The sequence below is a fragment of the Scyliorhinus torazame genome, chromosome 18 (assembly GCF_047496885.1).
Source record: "Scyliorhinus torazame isolate Kashiwa2021f chromosome 18, sScyTor2.1, whole genome shotgun sequence".
Taxonomy (NCBI): domain Eukaryota; kingdom Metazoa; phylum Chordata; class Chondrichthyes; order Carcharhiniformes; family Scyliorhinidae; genus Scyliorhinus; species Scyliorhinus torazame.
In genome coordinates, this window is record NC_092724.1 from 59,438,446 (window position 1) to 59,457,105 (window position 18,660).

The 18,660-nt window shown below is 45.3% G+C and overlaps 1 protein-coding gene across 1 annotated transcript in view; it reads left to right on the plus strand.

Annotated features, from left to right (window-relative positions):
* LOC140395236 (procathepsin L-like) overlaps positions 1-8,286 on the plus strand; it is a 129,049-nt gene extending 120,763 nt beyond the window's left edge. Inside the window, exons 6-7 of the mRNA XM_072482788.1 lie at positions 6,362-6,467; positions 7,912-8,286. Coding sequence (XP_072338889.1) covers positions 6,362-6,467; positions 7,912-8,011 — 206 coding nt within the window. The 3' untranslated portion in view covers positions 8,012-8,286. The remainder of the gene's footprint in view (positions 1-6,361; positions 6,468-7,911) is intronic.
* Positions 8,287-18,660: the final 10,374 nt, after the last annotated feature.

The following is an 18,660-nucleotide window of genomic DNA, read 5'->3' on the forward strand; positions in this document are numbered from 1 at the left end:
CTCTGCCAACCCATTTGAAGCCGGGTGGTAAGGGGCAGTGCGGATATGGCGGATGCCGTTCATCTTTGTAAACCTAGCAAACTCCTCACTCGTGAATGGAGTGCCATTATCCGTGACCAGCACCTCGGGGAGGCCATGCGTACTAAATGATAAACGCATCTTTTCAATTGTTGCGCAGGACGTTGTCCCCTGCATCTTTTGCACCTCCAGCCATTTGGACTGGGCGTCAATTAGTAGAAGGAACATGGATCCCTGAAAAGGGCCTGCAAAATCTGCATGCAAGCATGCCCAAGGCCGCCCTGGCCATTCCCAGTGATGTAGGGGCGCGGCCGGCGGAAGCTTCTGATGCTCCTGGCAAATGGAGCAGTTTTGGGCCACCTTCTCAATGTCGGTGTCGAGGCCTGGCCACCAGACATAACTCCGGGCCAACATTTTCATCTTGGTCATGCCCGGATGCCCATTGTGCAAGTCTGATAATATCAGCTCCTGGCCTTTTTCCGGGACAATCACACGCGTCCCCCACAAGAGGATGCCGTCTTCCACGCTGAACTCTGACAGCTTGGAGGAAAATGCCCGCAACTCGCCTGGGAGCTGTCTATGCTGCCCACCATACAGGACTATGTGCCAAACCTTTGACAGGACTGGGTCCACTCACGGATCTGTGATGCCGTGACAGGCAAGGTGTCCATAAAATTTAGGGTTGCAACCACCTCACCGGTCGTGGGGGTCGACATGGGGCCGGTCGATAAAGGCAATCGGCTCAGTGCGTCGGCATTTGCTATCTGCGTACCTGGTTTGTGCTCCAGAGAATACTCATATGCAGCAAGAAACAAAGCCCAGCGCTGGATCCGTGCAGAAGCAATGGGCGGTATTGGCTTATCCTCTCTGAAGAGTCCCAGCAGGGGCTTATGATCAGTCACGATAGTGAAATGGCGGCCGTACACATATTGGTGGAAGCGTTTCACCGCGAAAACCACTGCCAGGCCCTCCTTCTCGATCTGCGCGTACTTTTTCTCTGCTGCAGTCAATGTGCAGGAGGCGAAAGCTATCGGTCGCTCGGCCCCGTTCTCCATCTTGTGGGACAGGACGGCCCCAATACCATACGGGGTTGCATCACATGTGACGAGCAAAGGCTTTCCCGGATCATAGTGGGTTAGTAACCCAGACGACGACAATTGTTGCTTTACCCGCCGGAAAGCGGTTTCTTGCGGCTGACCCCAAACCCAGGTGTGATTTTTCTTTAGCAGCAGGTGCAAAGGGGCCAGCGTAGTTGCCAGATTGGGGAGGAACTTCCCGTAATAGTTTACGAGACCGAGAAAAGAACGAAGATGCGAAGTGTCAGTCGGGGCGGGGGCATGTTGAATTGCACGCACCTTCTCTGCGACGGGGTGCAGACCCTCGCGGTCCACCCGATAACCTAGGTAGACTACTTCTTTTGCCTGAAATACGCACTTTGTGCGACGTAAACGGACTCCAGCCTCCGAAAGGCGTCTAAAGACAGCCTCCAGATTTTCCAAATGCTCTTGCTCCGACGTCCCTATAATCAACACGTCATCTAGGTAGACAGCCACACGTGGTAAACCTCTCAAAATGCCCTCTATAACACGTTGAAAAATTGCGCAGGCAGAGGATACTCCAAAGGGCAACCGTGTATATTCATACAGGCCCCGGTGTGTGTTAATTATTACATATGGTCGGGAGGCAAAGTACAGCTTCAACTGCAGGTAGGCGTGACTCATATCTAATTTTGTGAATGAGAGTCCACCTGCAAGTTTTGCGTAGAGATCCTCTATGCGAGGCATTGGATATCGGTCGAGTCGGGAAACTGTATTCACTGTAAGTTTATAGTCGCCACACAAGCGAACTGTGGCATCTGGCTTCATTACTGGTACAATTGGTGCTGCCCAGTCAGCAAAACGGACGGGCCTGATAATACCCAAACTCTCCAAACGAGTGAGTTCCCCTTCTACCTTCTCGAGCAAGGCGTAAGGCACTGGGCGCGCCCGGAAATAGCGCGGCGTGGCTCCTGGTTCAACTTGGATATGGGCTACGGCTCCTTTTATTTTCCCCAAACCAGGCTGGAATACCTCTGGGTATCGTCCTAGCACCTCAGTCAACCCTCCAGAAACTGTTTGGAGGATGTGCTGCCATTGCAACCGCAAATGGCGCAACCAGTCCCGACCCAACAGGCTGGGCCCATGGCCACGCACTACGATAAGTGGGAAACGCCCCTCCTGGCGTCCATAGACAACAGGGGTCATTGTAGTTCCTGCAATGTCCAGTGGTTCCCCCGTGTAGGTGGCCAACCTGGCCTGTGAGTCAGTTAATGTAAGGGTCTGTATACCCTGCTTGATGCGGTCGAATGTCCTCTGGGCGATCACGGAGACCGCTGCGCCAGTATCCAACTCCATCTCCAGCGGGTGGCCATTGACCCATACTGTCACCTTAATGGGGGCCACACGGGGAGCTGCCACACAATGCAGCTGCAGGCAGTCGTCCTCCGTCTCCACGTCCTCAGGAGTGGTCGCCGCAGGTTCATCCACATGGAAGGTACGGCCTCTGGGCTGGTCCCAGTTACGGCCCCTGGGCTGGTCCCAGTTTCGGTCGGAACGACGGCGCCTCTGGCATCCCCAGGACCGCCGTCCGCGACGGGGTCGGCGCCTACAAGTCTGACACGGACATGGCTCCTCATCCATTGGCTCTGGAGAAGGCTCCCTTCGGGGAGGAATGTCCGATGGCCACTGGCGTCGGTCCGGACGTTGCCTCGCCCAAGGTACCGCAGGAGTGCAGGGGGACGTTTTTGGGCGGAAAGGGTTGCGCCCCAAGGCATGCACTTCCATTCCCTGTAGCTCCTGTACTCCTCGCTCTGCGCTCTCTCGGGACAAGACTATTTGTATTGCCTGTTGAAAAGTCAATGTTGGCTCTGCTAACAACTTTCTCTAGGTTGCTGCATTGTTAATACCGCAAACCAAACGGTCGCGTAACATTTCTGACAAGGTCTCACCATAGTCACAGTATTCCCCAATCCCGCGTAGCCTGGATAAAAAATCGGCAAGGGATTCTCCAGTGGTCCTCTCAGCGGTATTAAACCGGTAACGCTGGACTATCGTGGACGGGGTTGTGTTAAAGTGTTGCCCCACTATATTCACAAGTTCGTCAAACATTTTGGTGTCCGGCGCAGCTGGGTACGTAAGGCTCCTAATCACCCCAAACGTACGCGGGCCGCAGGCGGTGAGCAATATGACCACCTGGCGCTCGTTTTCAGTGATATTGTTTGCCCGGAAATAGTAACGCATCCGTTGTGTGTACTGGTTCCAGCTTTCCAGCGCAGCATCAAAAACATCCAAACGTCCGTACAGCGGCATGGTATAATAGAAAACAACTTCCAACCTGTATCCAACAAAAATCCAGGGAGGTGGCTTCAGCAGTGTAGACAGCCATTCACTTTTACCTTTGTCACCAGTTTTGTAAGGGCCACGAAGAATCCAGCACGAGTTGTAAGGATACAAAGTAATAACATTTATTTACTATAACAATATATACATAACAGTAGCAGTAACTTCCCTTGCTACCTTCTCCTTCCTGCTGGTTCCTGAACTGGCCAGCTTATTTATACTAGGAGTTTCTCCGCCCCCCTCATTGGGGAAGTTCATGCTCCCACAGGATTGTGGGATAGTCATTAGTCCCCAGCCAATCGTAAGTAGGCAGGTTATAACAGTACCCCTCGGAATTTAAAACTGCAAACCAGCACCACCTCGGCCCCATTGATGCTGACAGGGGTGTGTACAGTACTTTGCTTCCTGAAAACAATGACCAGCTCTTTAGTTTTGCTGGCATTGAGGGATAGATTGTTGTCGCTTCACCACTCCACTAGGTTCTCTGTCTCCCTCCTGTATTCTGACTCGTCGTTATTCGAGATGAGGCCCACTATGGTTGTATCATTAGCAAACTTGTAGATGGAGTTGGAACCAAATCTTGCCATGCAGTCATGTGTGTACAGGGAGGATAGTACGGGGTTAAGTATGCAGCCTTGCGGGGCCCCGGTATTGAGGACGATTGTGGAGGAGGTGTTGTTGTTTATTCTTACTGTTTGTGGTCTGTGGGTTAGAAAGTCGAGGATCCAGTTGCAGAGTGAGGAGCCAAGTCCTAGGTTTTGGAGCTTTGATATGAGCTTGTCTGGGATGATGGTGTTGAAGGCGGAGCTGTAGTCAATAAATAGGAGTCAGATGTAAGAGTCCTTGTTGTCGAGATGCTCTAGGCATGAGTGTAGGGCCAGGGAGATGGCGTCTGTTGTGGACCGGTTGCGGCGGTATGTGAATTGCAGTGGATCAAGGCGTTCTGGGAGTATGGACGTCTTGCGCTTCATGACCAACCTCTCACAGCACTTTGTTACGACTGAAGTCAGGGCCACCGGACGGTAGTCATTGAGGCACGTTGCCTGGTTTTTCTTTGGGGCAGGTATGATGGTGGTCTTGTTGGGACTTAGGAGTGGAGTAGGGACAGGTTAAAGATGTCCACGAACACATCTGCCAGCTGATCCATGCAGGCTCTGAGTGCCTGACCAGGGATCCCGTCTGGGCCCGTCGCCTTCCGAGGGTTCACTTTCAGGAAAACCGATCTGACTTTGGAAGCTGTGATGGTGGGTCTGGGTGTGTTATGGGCTGCTGGGGCACTTGACAGTGGATCATTGGTTTCCTGCTCGAACCAAGCACAGAATACATTGAGTTCATCGGGGAGGGGTGTGCTGCTGCTGGAGATACTGCACTGCTTCGCTTCGTAGCCCGTTATGTTGTTTAGGCCTTGCCACAACCGCCGAGAGTCTGTAACACTAGTCTGTGACTCTAGCTTGGTCTGATATAGAGGGTTTGATGGAATGGGATGGTTATTTACTGGTGATTTTTATTTGTGATGTGGAGATGCTGGTGTTTTATTTGAGCATTGTAACCAGCAGGATGGTTATTAACAGAGGGATGGTGAGGTGTGAGATGGTTGAACAATGGGGAATTGGGGTTGTGTTCACAGGAACCAGAGTCAAATGAGCCAATCACAGAAAGCTCGGCTGCACCAGGGATGTGTCAGCTATCTCCTCCTCTTCTCGCTTCTCCCCGTATCCCTGGTGGAAAGTCTCTGCCCTCATGATGTTCATGTTGTGTAGGATCCAGCAGATCACCATGAATTGGGACACAGGCTCCAGCAGGAACTGGCTGATCTTCTAGAACAGTCCGGGCAGCACCTCAATGATCAGCTCTGTGATCTATCAGAGGGCAGCATGGCTCTCACTGTGCACACACTGCTCACATGTGTTTGGGATGTGGAACAAAGTCATGGTGTAGAGAGGTTAACCCTTGTCGCCTAGCAACCATTCTCTGGTTTGACATGTGACTCGAATACTGAGGGGACAGTGGCTGGGTGCAGAATGAAAGCACCACGATCGCTGTCAGGGTAACGGACATTCACCAGCATGATGTGCTCAGCATGTTGCACACCACTCATAACACTGAAAGTCCAGACACTTTGGAAGCCAGCTTTGAGGCTGACAACTCTATCCCAGAATTCACATACCCCACAACTTTTCTATCGGGGTCAGTACCTCCCAACCCAATTGGCATATTCAGTGTGATCCTTTTTCATTCCAGGGTGTGGTGGAGCTTACAGAAACCAATATTGAAACAAAAAACAAAAAAAATTATCCAAAAGTAAACAAATGTTTATTGATTATTTCATAAATTTACCGGGACTGCTGTTTGCAAGGACTTTTAATAGGTCCCCAGTAAATTGCCCCAGTGCTGTCTATGGTCAGTTGATGAATATAATGTGCACAATGGAGTTGCGAGATTAAGAAAAGGCACTCCACAGAACTCTGAGTGATCAGGGCCCAGAACCCAGGCTAATTGTGATGTGTGACAGGAAAACTGAATGGAAAATGTGAGCAATGGTAAACATTGACACAAAAACATGAACAAACTTACGGCAATTGGAAATGTGCAATGCAGGCATGATTTGTAATAACATTCCAGTCAATACAAATGCTGAATTTGGCTAAAAATGGGGTAAAAGTTGTAAATAGGCTGAAGGTTGAAGATTAAATGACAAACAGATCTACTGGTGGAAGGCCAAAGGAGTGGTACTGGAAGAAATAAAGAAACTAAAGCTGTGTCCAGAGGAGGTGGGAATGGCAGACGCGAGGAGATTGGGATTTATAATGTGAAAAGCCAATAAAAGTGACAAAATAATGTGACAAAAGGAGTTGAGTTTTGTAGAGTGGATTGTATTCCAGAAGATAATTAGACGGAAAAGATGATGAAAAGTAAATCTCTTTAGAAAGGGAAAAATAATTATATATTTTACAATCTATCTACAGGAATCTACAAGAATAGTCGGTGCAGGAACCTCAGAGTAAACCACGCAGTCTTGGTGGTTGGATATGGACATGAGAGAGGAGGGAACTATTGGCTGGTTAAAAACAGGTATGTACTTTATAAAAACAACAAATAACTGGTCACAGCTGAAGCAGTGACAGGAGAACTGGATTTACTCTCAGTCTTCCTGGGACAGGGAGGGAAGCATCCACCAAAATTCCCCCTGCTGATTACTATCCAAAGGGGAGGTGCAGAAAAAATTCACAAGGATGAAACTGGAACTGAGGAGAAATTTCTCAGAAAAAGCTGAACAGGCCGGAGCTCATCTCTTCAGAAAAGGGAAGGTTGAGAGGTGACCTGATCGAGGTCTTTAAGATTATGAAAAGATTTGATGCTGTCGGAATGGAGAAAATGTTTCCACTTGTGGGGGCGTTTGAAACTAGGGGCGATCAATATAAGATAGTCACAATATGGGTGGCATGGTTGCACAGTGGTTAGCACTGCTGCCTCATAGTGTTAGGGACCTGGGTTCAATTCGGGCCTTGGGTGACTGTGTGGAGTTTGCACTTTCTCCTCATCTCTGCATGGGTTTCCTCCGAGTGCTCCGGTTTCCTCCCACAGTCCAAAGATGGGCAGGTTAGGTGGATTGGGCAAGCTAAATTGCCCCTTAGTGTCCAAAAGATTAGGTGTGGTTACTGCATGATGGGATGGGGGTGGGTGGACCTAGATGGGGTGCTCTTTCAGATGGTTGGTGCAGACTCGATATGCCGAATGGCCTCCTGCACTGTCGTAATTCTATGATTGTATGAATAAATCCAATCAGAAATTCAGGAGAAATCTCCTTATCCAGAGTGGTTGAATTTGGGAAATGTTACCACGAGGAGTTTGAGCTGAATAACACAGATACATTGACGGGGAAGATAAGAACATGAGGGTGAAAGGAATGGAAGGATATGTTGATCGGGCTTGATGAAGCGGGATAGGAGGAGGCTCATGTGGACAAGGAATGACAGCACAGAGCAGTTGGATTGAATTTCCCATTTCCGTGTTGCAGTCCATGAGTCTATGTCAGCAACGCTAAATGATGGGTGAGATTACCCGGCCCTTCCCACTGGCAGATCTTGCAGCCCCGCCGTCGGTGACCCCTCGCTCTCGGAATCACCAGTGGCGGGAAACCCCATTGACAATTAAAGGACAGGAAGATCTCACCGCTGACCAATGGCAGGCTGCTTCCATTGGTGGAATACTCACCGCTGGGTGGGGGAAATCTCCCCCAATATGTTTATGTAGATGCGAAGGGTTAATGGTAGAGTTGGGTAACAACTTCAATGGAAATACATTTTTTGAGTGCTGACAGGGGTACTGGGGGTTTATTGCTGATGGCACTGGACAACTGTGAGGTTGGGGGAGGGGGGATGCTTTGCTATCGGTTGAAGGACTGCACAACCAGCCATCAAATTTGATGTATTTCCAGTGTGAAGTGCCTCAGTTTTCCAAATCTGTCACTTCAATAGAACCGTGATGTTAATATACTTTCTTTCTTATTTTCCAGTTGGGGAACACGCTGGGGGAATAGAGGTTACATCAAAATGGCAAAGGGTGTGCAGACTAACTGTGGAATTACAAGACATGCAATCGTTCCAATCGTGTGAGGAGCCACATGTTAATCCAGAGATTCATGGAACTCCCCTTGAAAGAATGACGGAGACATTTCTGCTGCTGCTTACTCATTCTACGCCATTGCTTTAACTTCCTGCTGCAAGTTTAAAAAGTGGAATAATAACAGCTTCTACAAATTTTTATAGCTTCACTTAAAGACCAAACCCATTGTGTATTTAATGTATGTAACCACATCATCCAACTTGTGTAGAGACAATGGGCTGCATGTACTGGTGATGTCGAGCAAAATAATAAACATTGCAATCACTTTGAGAATCTTTTTATTCCAAATGAACAATTTAGATTGATGAAAAGTGTCTAGGGTTTTACATGAGGTGGCTCGTGAGGTAGTAAATGCATTGGTGTTAATTCTCCAAACTTCCCTCGATCCTGGAACATTTCCATCCGACTGATAACTCCTCTATTGAAGAAGAAAGTGAGCCGAAAACAGTAAACTACAGGCCTCTTAGCTTGACGTCTGTCATGGGGATGGCATTCAAGTCAAACATTAAAGGTGATATAGTTGGGTACTTCGAGAAACTCAAGGTAATCAGGGAGAATCAGCATGGTTTTGCAAAAAGGAAATTATTTGCAAAAAGGAGTTATTTGAAGGAGTAACCTGTATTGTGGATAAAGGGGAACTTGTGGATGTACTGTACTTGGGTTTCCAGGAGGCATTTGATAAGGTGCTGCATTAAAGGTAATTGCAGAAAATAAAAGCTCATGGGTGTAGGAGTAACATATTAGCATGGATTAGCTGGATGGAAGAAAATGGTGAGTATGCTTAAATGGGTCACTGCCTGATTGGCAGGCTGTGATGCACTAAATGCAGGCATGAGGGTGACCTGACCCTCTAACCCAGCCCCCATCAGACCCCCAACAGAGACCCCTGCCTTCAGGCTTCCCACCAGACCCCCATCAGACACCACTCATCAGACCCCTCTATCAGACCCCAACAAACACCCATATCAGAGAACCCCATCTCGGAGACTCCCAAATAGGATACCCCATATCAAAGACCCCCATAGTACCCCATCATCAGGCCGCTCCATCAAACCCCCATATCAAAGACTGCCCCATCAGAGACACCCATATCAGAGGCCCACCACCAGAGAACCGCCCCCCACTAGAGACCCCCATATCAGACCCCCTTATCAGTTACCTGCATATCCGAGATCCCCATACCAAAGAACCCCCCCACCCCCATCAGTCACCACTTCCTGGAAACTAAAGAGCAGCGCAGGCAAATAAATTGCTGCTTTTTCACTTATCAGCCCCTTACCCCTGCTGCCTCAGACAGAAGTGTTGAAAGCAGCAGCCGTTACTTCATAAAAAGCCAAAACACATCACAAAACTTTAAACCTCCTCAGGCCATTTGATCTGTGAGGCTTCTATTCACTTTGAAAGAGAACAAAACAAAGAATAAAGAACAAAGAAAAGTACAGCACAGGAACAGGCCCTTCAGCCCTCCAAGCCTGTGCCGAACATTCTGCCCATCTAAACTAAAATCTTCTGCACTTCCGGGGTCTGTACCCCTCTATTCCCATACTATTCATGTATTTGTCAAGATGCCCCTTAAATGTCACTATCGTCCCTGCTTCCACCACCTCTTCCGGCAGCGAGTTCCAGGCACCCACTACCCTCTGTGTAAAAGACTTGAGTGGTACATTTCCTCTAAACCTTGCCCCTCGCACCTTAAACCTACGCCCCCTCTATCATGGGAAAAAGCCTCCGACTATCCACTCTGTCTATGCCCCCATAATTTTGTAGACCTCTATCAGGTCGCCCCTCAATCTCCGTCGTTCCAGTGAGAACAAACCGAGTTTATTCAACCTCTCCTCATAGCTAATGCCCTCCATACCAGGCAACATCTTGGTAAATCTCTTCTGCACCCTCTCCAAAGCCTCCACATCCCTCTGGTAGTGTGGCGACCAGAATTGAACACTATACTCCAAGTGTGGCCTAACTAAGGTTCTATACAGCTGCAACATGACTTGCCAATTCTTATACTCAATACCCCGGCCAATGAAGGCAAGCATGCCTTATGCCTTCTTGACTACCTTCTCCACCTGTGTTGCCCCTTTCAGTGACCTGTGGACCTGTACACCTAGATCTGTCTGACTGTCAATACTCTTGAGGGTTCTACCGTTCACTGTATATTCCCTATCTGCATTAGACCTTCCAAAATGCATTACCTCACATTTGTCCGAATTAAACTCCATCTGCCATCTCTCCGCCCAAGACTCCAAACAATCTAAATTCTGCTGTATCCTCCGACAGTCCTCATCGCTATCCGCAATTCCACCAACCTTTGTGTCGTCTGCAAACTTACTAATCAGAAATATCTTTTAGTAGGCTGTAACTGACAGGGTAATAACTTCCAGATAGCCAGGGGTCCAGTTTGTTTATTTTTATCTGGCTTTACACTTGAATGTATCTCAAGCACCCTGCTGTGAAGCTAACCACAATGTTTACAAACATCTGGGAGATAAGTGCTTTCACTTCCTATTTTTCTCAGCAGAAAGCGCTTGACTTCTTTTGATGTGGTGAGGACCTGGCAGTCATAGCTAGATGTGTAGAAACATGTGGTTAACGTCAAAGCAGGTACTTGAAATGCTTTAAATAATGATGGGAAATTAAAATAAACAATCCAGACAGCTGGCTGTCTAAAAGCTATTGCCTTGTCAGATACAGCCTACTAAAAATATTTATCTTTCAAAGTGGTGAGAAACCTCGCAGATCATAGATTCTGAGGGGGTTTAAACCGCAGTTAACACTGCAGATTCCAGATAATTGCACAGGGCTAAAGTAAGTTTGGCTGAGGAGATCTGAATCTCAATATCAATCAAGGGGATTAATATCTTCCCCATAATAAAAAATCACCACTAAATAAGGATTTAGAATGAGGAGGGCAACTCAAATGCTGAAAGCAGAATTATTTCATTGCTATGGAAGGAAGGGTTTCAGCCATTAACAGGCAGTGGGAGGAGCTGCAGAGAACATCAATGTAAACAGATTAGAGTCAGTATAAGTTCTCAAAGTTGGAAGAAGTTCAGTGAAACTCACTACAATTTCCATAAGGTCTGGTTTAGCACAGTGGGCAAAACAGCTGACTTGTAATGCAGAACCAGGCCAGCAGCGCGAGTTGAATTCCCATAGCAGCCTCCCTGAATAGGCGCCGGAATGCAACGACTAGGGGCTTTTCACAGTAACTTCATTGAAGCCTACTTGTGACAATAAGCGATTATTATTATGGTAACAATCCTGCCCTTGCCTCTTGCTTACAACACTACCCAACCTCACTACTCCCATGATTCCCCTTTCCCCATGATCCACCATTCTCCTAGAACTGTCCATAGGACAGTTACAGTGCAGAAAGAGGCCATTCAGCCCATCGTGTCTGCACTGGCTAGAAAGAGAAAAATGAAACCAGCCACTCATTTCAATCCCATTTTCCAGCACCTTGCAGGTTTCAACACTGACAGGGTAGACAGTGAATTCCAGACACCCACCACCCAGTGGGTGAAGAAGATTTTTCTCACGCCCCTCTTATCCATCTACCAATCACCATAAATTTATGCTTCCTGGTAATTCATCCCTCAGCTAGGGGAAACCAGTCTTTCCTGTCTACCCTGCCTAGGCCCCTCATACTTTCATTTACCTCAATTAAGTCACCCCTTACCCTCCTCCGTTCTAAGGAAAACAATCTTAGCTTATCCAATCTCTCCTCAGATTTGCAAGTTTTGAGCCCTGGCAACATTCATGGAAATCTCCTCTGCACTCTCTCCAGAGCACATATGTCTTTCCTGTAAAGTGGTGATGAGAACTTGTTGTGGAAATTATAATTAAGGCAAATTCTTCGAGGTACGATTTAAGGAAATTTATTTTCACAAATATTTGCGGAGAGAGGAGTGGTCTGGCTGCATAGCTATGCCACAGCACTCTGATTATACACTTGAAAACCATTATATTTATAGTGCGAATTAAACAACTTTGAAGAGATAAACCTTGAGAACATATGCAAGTGGAAATACAAATGTTTTGACCTTGGTTACAAACAATTCTCGAGGACGCATTTTGTTGTCCTTCAGAAGAACAACTTCTCATAATAAGGCCGAGTCCAAAATATTAAGCAGTATTTTGTTTACGTTACCTGACCTACTTATTTTTGTTCAAAAGCAGTGTTAAACTGTAGTCAAGCATTTCCCAGCATGCTTCTAAGTGGGCAACTCATTAATTTCCCTTCCACAGTTCCCTCCTTGTTGATCTTTTGATCAATACCTTTTAGTACCTTATCATGTCCTCCATAGAGAAGGGTGGTTTATAATATAAGGGGAACAAACGTATGACAGTTCCCTGCATGCTATGAGGCTGGTACCAAGGAGGCAATGCAGCTAGGGCTGTTCCCATGTTTGTACAATACCCTGTGCACCATTTAACCAGAGACCATATGACAATTAAGATTATAATGGCGATTATAATCCAGAACACAATCTTCTGTCCTAACGATCCTAACCACCCAAAGACAAAGTCCCATCCCTCATTTTCATGTAACCTTGTTACCTCTCTACGAATGTGATCCACCAGATTATCAATTTTTTCTGAGTTATCAGGGATGTATTTGCAACAGTCACTTCCAATCAGGGCACAGGTACCTCCCTTTTCAGCTAACAAAAATCAAGGGCCATTCTATTCTGCAGGGCAACTGCTGTTACAGCAACCATCTCAGTTTCTATTTGGTTAACAGCTTCTGAAGTATCATTAGCTACCTGCTCAAGGATGTCTTGTAGTTCACGTAGTTCGTATGCATTAGTGGCTATTCCTAATGGTGGTATCATTATTCCCAGCATTTGTGCCCATGTCACAATACTTTGTGTCGTCCTGTGATGAGGATGGTCCTGCAATTGCTGAATGTGATGCACAAAAGGGACTGCATATCCCAAATAGCAGGAGCCTTCCCAATTTTCTGGTAACCAACCTTATGGCCACAGATAAAATATGTGCCGTTATATGCCATCAGGTTTCCTTTACTATTAGTCATCATTATTCTAATTGGATCCCCTTCCCAGGAGCCTCCACTAGTTCGATTTTCAGCTTCTGACCAATCAAAGATGAATAATCCTTTAACTGTAAGGTGAAATATAGGGGGTTGTCAATTCAAGGTCTGGTCACACTGACTCGTGCCGACTAAGTGGTTCCCATATGTTTAATGTTTCTTGAAGCACATACTTCATTTTGGGACTCCAGTATAATTGGGAAGGATCAAACAGGGCGGTTGACGTGTTACATTAAACCTAGGCCACCATCATGCCTCAAACCTATTCATATCGTATCCAGCTGATCTCCAATCTCACATATTCTGTGTACCTTCACCACGTCCTGTACTATTTCGTCTTAGGGCCCATTCTGCTATCTCTTTACTGGTGAATGGGATGGGTCGCACAGGGATACCCTCCCCCGAGCATCTGGGAATTTGTGTACAAACCCAACAAATGGATTTATTTACCCTCTCTGCGTTCGAGTGAATCATGTATATTAAGGTGTTAGTATGCAGTTTACCCTCTACATGATGTTGGATTTATATGATAATACATAAGAACAGTAGCGCTGTCATTCTCTTCAGGTCAGCTTTTCACTAGTACTCTCAAAGTTCCGTATGATGTAGTTTACACTGAGTGGCATGGATCCCATCTGACTTTTCTTTTACTTTAACGGCTGTTCGAGTTGTTAGCAGCACTTGGTAGGGTCCTTCCCACCTAGGAGAAAAATTATCTTGGTTTAGTGCTTTCACATGTACTTGATCTCCAGGCTAAAAGGGTGTGTGTGTCCCTCTTTTGGTTGCACCTTTTCATGTATTTTGCCAGCGGTTTCACACATGGCCTGGGCATATTTTAGTGATGCCTCATCTGCCCAGATTAAGGCTATTGCCGCTGGAGTCATTGGGGGTTTTGTTCCAGTTGTCATGGGACGTCCCATTAATATTTCATGCGGGGCTAAGCCCGTATTACGATTTCTCTAATTTCTCAGGGCATACATTACTATGGGTATGTCATCTGGCCATAGCCGCCCATTTTTGTTGACACACTTTTGTAACTGCAGTTTTAATTATTCCATTCGCCCTTTCCACCATTCCTGAGGATTGTGGCTGATATGGTATATGCAATAGAAGACAAAATGATATTTGTGTCCGGCACCAATGGAGCAATAGTGATAACAATTTTATTGATGGCTCTGAGATCTTGCACAAACTACCACCCGTTGGGTCTTCCTATCTTTGGAATGGGGAGTATAGGGGTGTTACAGGGGCTTTGTGTTCTCTTCAGCACCCCTTGCTGTAATAGTGCACTGATCACTGTAGAAGCCAAGTATTTCAAATACAACTAGTATAGGTAAAAGATAGCTGTTTAAGCATAAATGTTGAGCCCCAGTTTTTAATACCCATTTATACAGCATAATTCACTTTTACTGAAGTCCGTTGTTCTGGCAAATGCATATTTTCAAAGACAGTGTGACATTAAAACAGCAAGATAATTTGACACTGCTTGTGCTAATTGTCAAGGACAGGGACTGAATACACAGCACCATTGTTCACAATGCAGATAACAGCTAGGTCAGAAAAGCTGATGTTGCACATTGAAGATGGACGGCTTGCCATCAAATCAAATGTGTTTGAGTCTAACCCAAACCAATTAGGATTATATTGGGGTGTAATTAGACGACTTAAGACAGATATGAAAGTGTATAACTAAAAAGTTTCTCCGGGCCATTTTAGGTTAGGTTAGGTTAGGTTAGGTTGGGTTAGGTTAGGTTAGGTTAGGTTGGGTTAGGTTGGGTTAGGTTAGGTTAGGTTGGGTTAGGTTAGGTTAGGTTAGGTTGGGTTGGGTTAGGTTGGGTTTTGTTGTCTTTGTGAGTATTGTCATTGTAAGTTTTGTTTTAGCTTAAGTTTTGTCTTTCTGTTAGTTTAGTCAGTTTTTGCCTTTGATTCTAGTCTCCATTTTAGAGATGTCTTTTGGGGGTTGTCAGTTTAACAGTCTGTGTCAGTGATGTTAGTCCACTTTTGACTTTGAGTTTGAGTTTAGCTGAAGATTAGCTTTCTCTCTCTCTTCATGTTTCATTGCCAGACTTTGACCTTTAAAAAGTTACTTTCGAGCTGTCTGCCTAAGCAAAGAAAGATAATGTCTGTAATTCTCTGAAAGCTTCGAATTGTCTACGAATTGCCTTTTAAATGACTTTCAAATTGTAATCAAGCGACTACAAATAAAACAATTATTTTTGGCACCTGAGGAGTTTATACTGCAAATTTCTGCTGAGTTCCAGTATTCGCAAAGTGCTACTGATAACCGAATAGCAGAGATGATATAAATTCCTTCAACTATACACAGTCGAATAATACAAGGAATCAAACAACTTTACACAGTCTAAAAATAGTACAAATCTTACAACTTGTCGTATTGCGCCAGGACTTGATTCATCAACTAAGCTTCATCCAAACTTGGCGTGGTTCGACAGGTTAAGGTTCCCATAAATTAAAGATTCCTTTAATCACTCCCTCTATCCCTTTTTCTGCTTCCAGTGCCAACCAGTATAGTTTTAAGCAGGGCAGGGCAATGTTCTTCTGTAACTGCACCCTATGCGCTGTGGCAGAATGTACTTTTCCAACCTGATTTTTATGTTGGGCCCATAGATGTGCCAGTACCTGGGCCAGGATTGAAGAGAGTAAATGGTGGGGGTTGTTGTCTTTGAAATGTAGCAGGCCATTGCTCCTCTTTCCAGGTCACTCTGCCCTCCTGTTTGCCATAAAATTCTATCAGGCAATTTTGTCCATCTATTTCAATCTCAATCCCATGTATTACTTTTTTCCTTTGGCCTCTTTGGTCAGTTCTATTTGCTTTGCCTTAGCAGGATGTCTTACGGCAAATGTTAAATGGGGTTCTGAAGCTAAACCCATTCTAAAGAGGTCCCTCTGACTATGGGTCAACTGTACTAACATTCCTAATCCCACAGTACCGAAAAAGAAAAAGGAGTGACATGCAATGATGCCTGCTTTCCTAAGTGACATTGCGCTTGTAAATTGTATGTGTGCTCAACCCCACAAGCATACCAAGCCATGCAATGGGTCACTATATTCTCTCGGCTGGACTCTATCATGTGTTTTAATAGCTGTGCCCAAGGGTCATTAACCTTTTGTAAAACTTCCTTCAGTTTTTTTTTTAAGTGATATTGGAAGGGTTAACATTCAGCTGCCAGACTCAGAGTGGGTGCAGACTCAGAAGTTATTGAATTTAGCTCGTATTTGAGGCAGTTCTATAAACATTCCATTATCAGTGCAATGTATTACCGCTCCTAATTAGCAGAGTGTCTGTCTGCCTAATAGGGGAAGGTGTCGCTAGGTGGGGTACATCCTTCCTGGGGGTTAAATGCTCCTTGGCTCCTTGCATGATAGCCTCTTTCCCTCTATTTGCTAACCAGTGTTCGAGGGACTCATTTCCTTCATTCATATGATTATCAATATTTATATCCCCCATTTATGCCGGGTGGGACTGCAATTCCATCCTTCAAAGCTGGCCAAGATGCACCATAGGAGTATTTTAGAAGCAGCAAAACATCCCCTGGGAGGGGGCTATAAATACCACACATTTAAGTCAATTTCCAATGATTGATTTTACAGGCATTAGCTATTCTTAGAGACGTATATTTTTCTTTGTCAATTCAGAAAAGATCAACTGTCTGCTGCAGAACCTAAGGGGGCGGAGAGTGTGCAGAGAACTTGGAATGGTGCCATTTGCATCTCTTCACTTGATCTAAAAACTTATTTTGTTCAATTACTTTTATTCAAGGCATTTTCCTTCTTTTAAACTGATTTGAATTTCCAATGTTCCAGTGCTTTCGAGAAATCTCAACACAAATCACTAAAGTTATAATCTCGGACTCACAATATCAAATTACAAAAATACAACCCACTTAGCACTTCATGCTTTGACTAAAATTAATTGGTGAAACGAAACACACAGATCCTCACAGCTCGCAAATATCACAGTTAACTCACGGCTACAGACAAATCTGAATTCCCTCTTAGACAGGAACCCATCTGTTACATTTTTACCTTAATCTTCTATTTACTTTTACTCCCCTGTTTTTTTTTCGAGAGGGGGTCAGCTTCATTAGATTCCTATGCGGGACATATAGGTTTTCCTACCTCATTCCGTTGCTTTATGATTGTTTCTTTTCATTTTCTTACTCATTTTGATTCCCTTATCTGTCTTCTTTAAGGAGTTCACCTTCTTTCTCGCTCCGGATGTCTTTACCGAGACTTCGGGACGACCTGTGAGGAGATGGTGAGTTTATTGCTCAGCGTTCCTTCTGCAAAATACTTTAGAACATATATATAACAATAGCAACGACCGCGGAAATCATTTACAAGTACTATAGGGAACTCACCCCGATGTTTATCCTTTCACGAACCTCAAAGTCTCAAAGTTTTTAAAGATCTCTCAGGCACCTTTTTTCTTCCCATGTAGCTATTGTTAATTTATTAATTAAGATAACTCATCCAAGCATGAGTCACCGGCCAGTAATTAAGGCTGCCAAGCGCCGCCTCCTACTTTCAGCTGGTGTCGCGCTATGGCTCTCTCTCTTTCAGCTGAGAGAGTCCTATTTAGAATGTCTTTTCAGGGTTCATGTCCCGTTAAATTAGGGAAACTGCAACGACGACACCAATTTGTTATGGAAATTATAATTAAGGCAAATTCTTCGAGGTTTGATTTAAGGAAATTTATTTTCACAAATATTTGCGGAGAGAGGAGTGGTCTGGCTGCATAGCTATTCCACAGCACTCTGATTATACACTTGAAAACCATTATATTTATAGTGCGAATTAAACAACTTTCAAGAGATAAACCTTGAGAACATACGCAAGTGGAAATACGAAAGTTTTACTTTGGTTTAAAAGCAATTCTCGAGAACGCATTTTGTTGTCCTTCAGAAGAACAACTTCTCATAATAAGGCCGAGTCCAAAATATTAAGCAGTATTTTGTTTACGTTACCTGACCTACTTATTTTCGTTCAAAAGCAGTGTTAAACTGTAATCAAGCATTTCCCAGCATGCTTCTAAGTGGGCAACTTATTAATTTCTCTTTCACAGAACTTGTGGCCAGCTAAAATGGTTTGCTCCAAAGTGTGATGGGAAATGTGGTCAGGCGTGGACACAGACAAACTACAGTTTGTATATTTGCAAACAGCAGCCCAGACTTATGCAGGAATACACACCTGCAAATGGGCCACTTAAAGGTGATTAAAGTAACAATGGGACAATCAGGTCCATCACCTCATCTTCCAGACAAAACAGCACTAAGCTCTTGCTCGGAGCTCTCCCAGGATTGGCCACTGAGTGCCCACCCCAAAAGTGATGTAGCAGCCCCTGAATGGATGTGACTGATCAGAGGATGGAGCCGTGAGGAATTGATTGACAGTGACCCAGAAACCACCCACAAAAGGGGCAGGAGAAACTCAAGCCGGTTAAAAGATAGTGCAGCCATCGTTTCTGTCTCAGTTGGACCGGCTCTACACCTGACCCCTGATCGTAGCTCAGCTCCTGACATCAGCCAAGTTCAAGGACCCACGACAGAAAGATGACCATCAAGC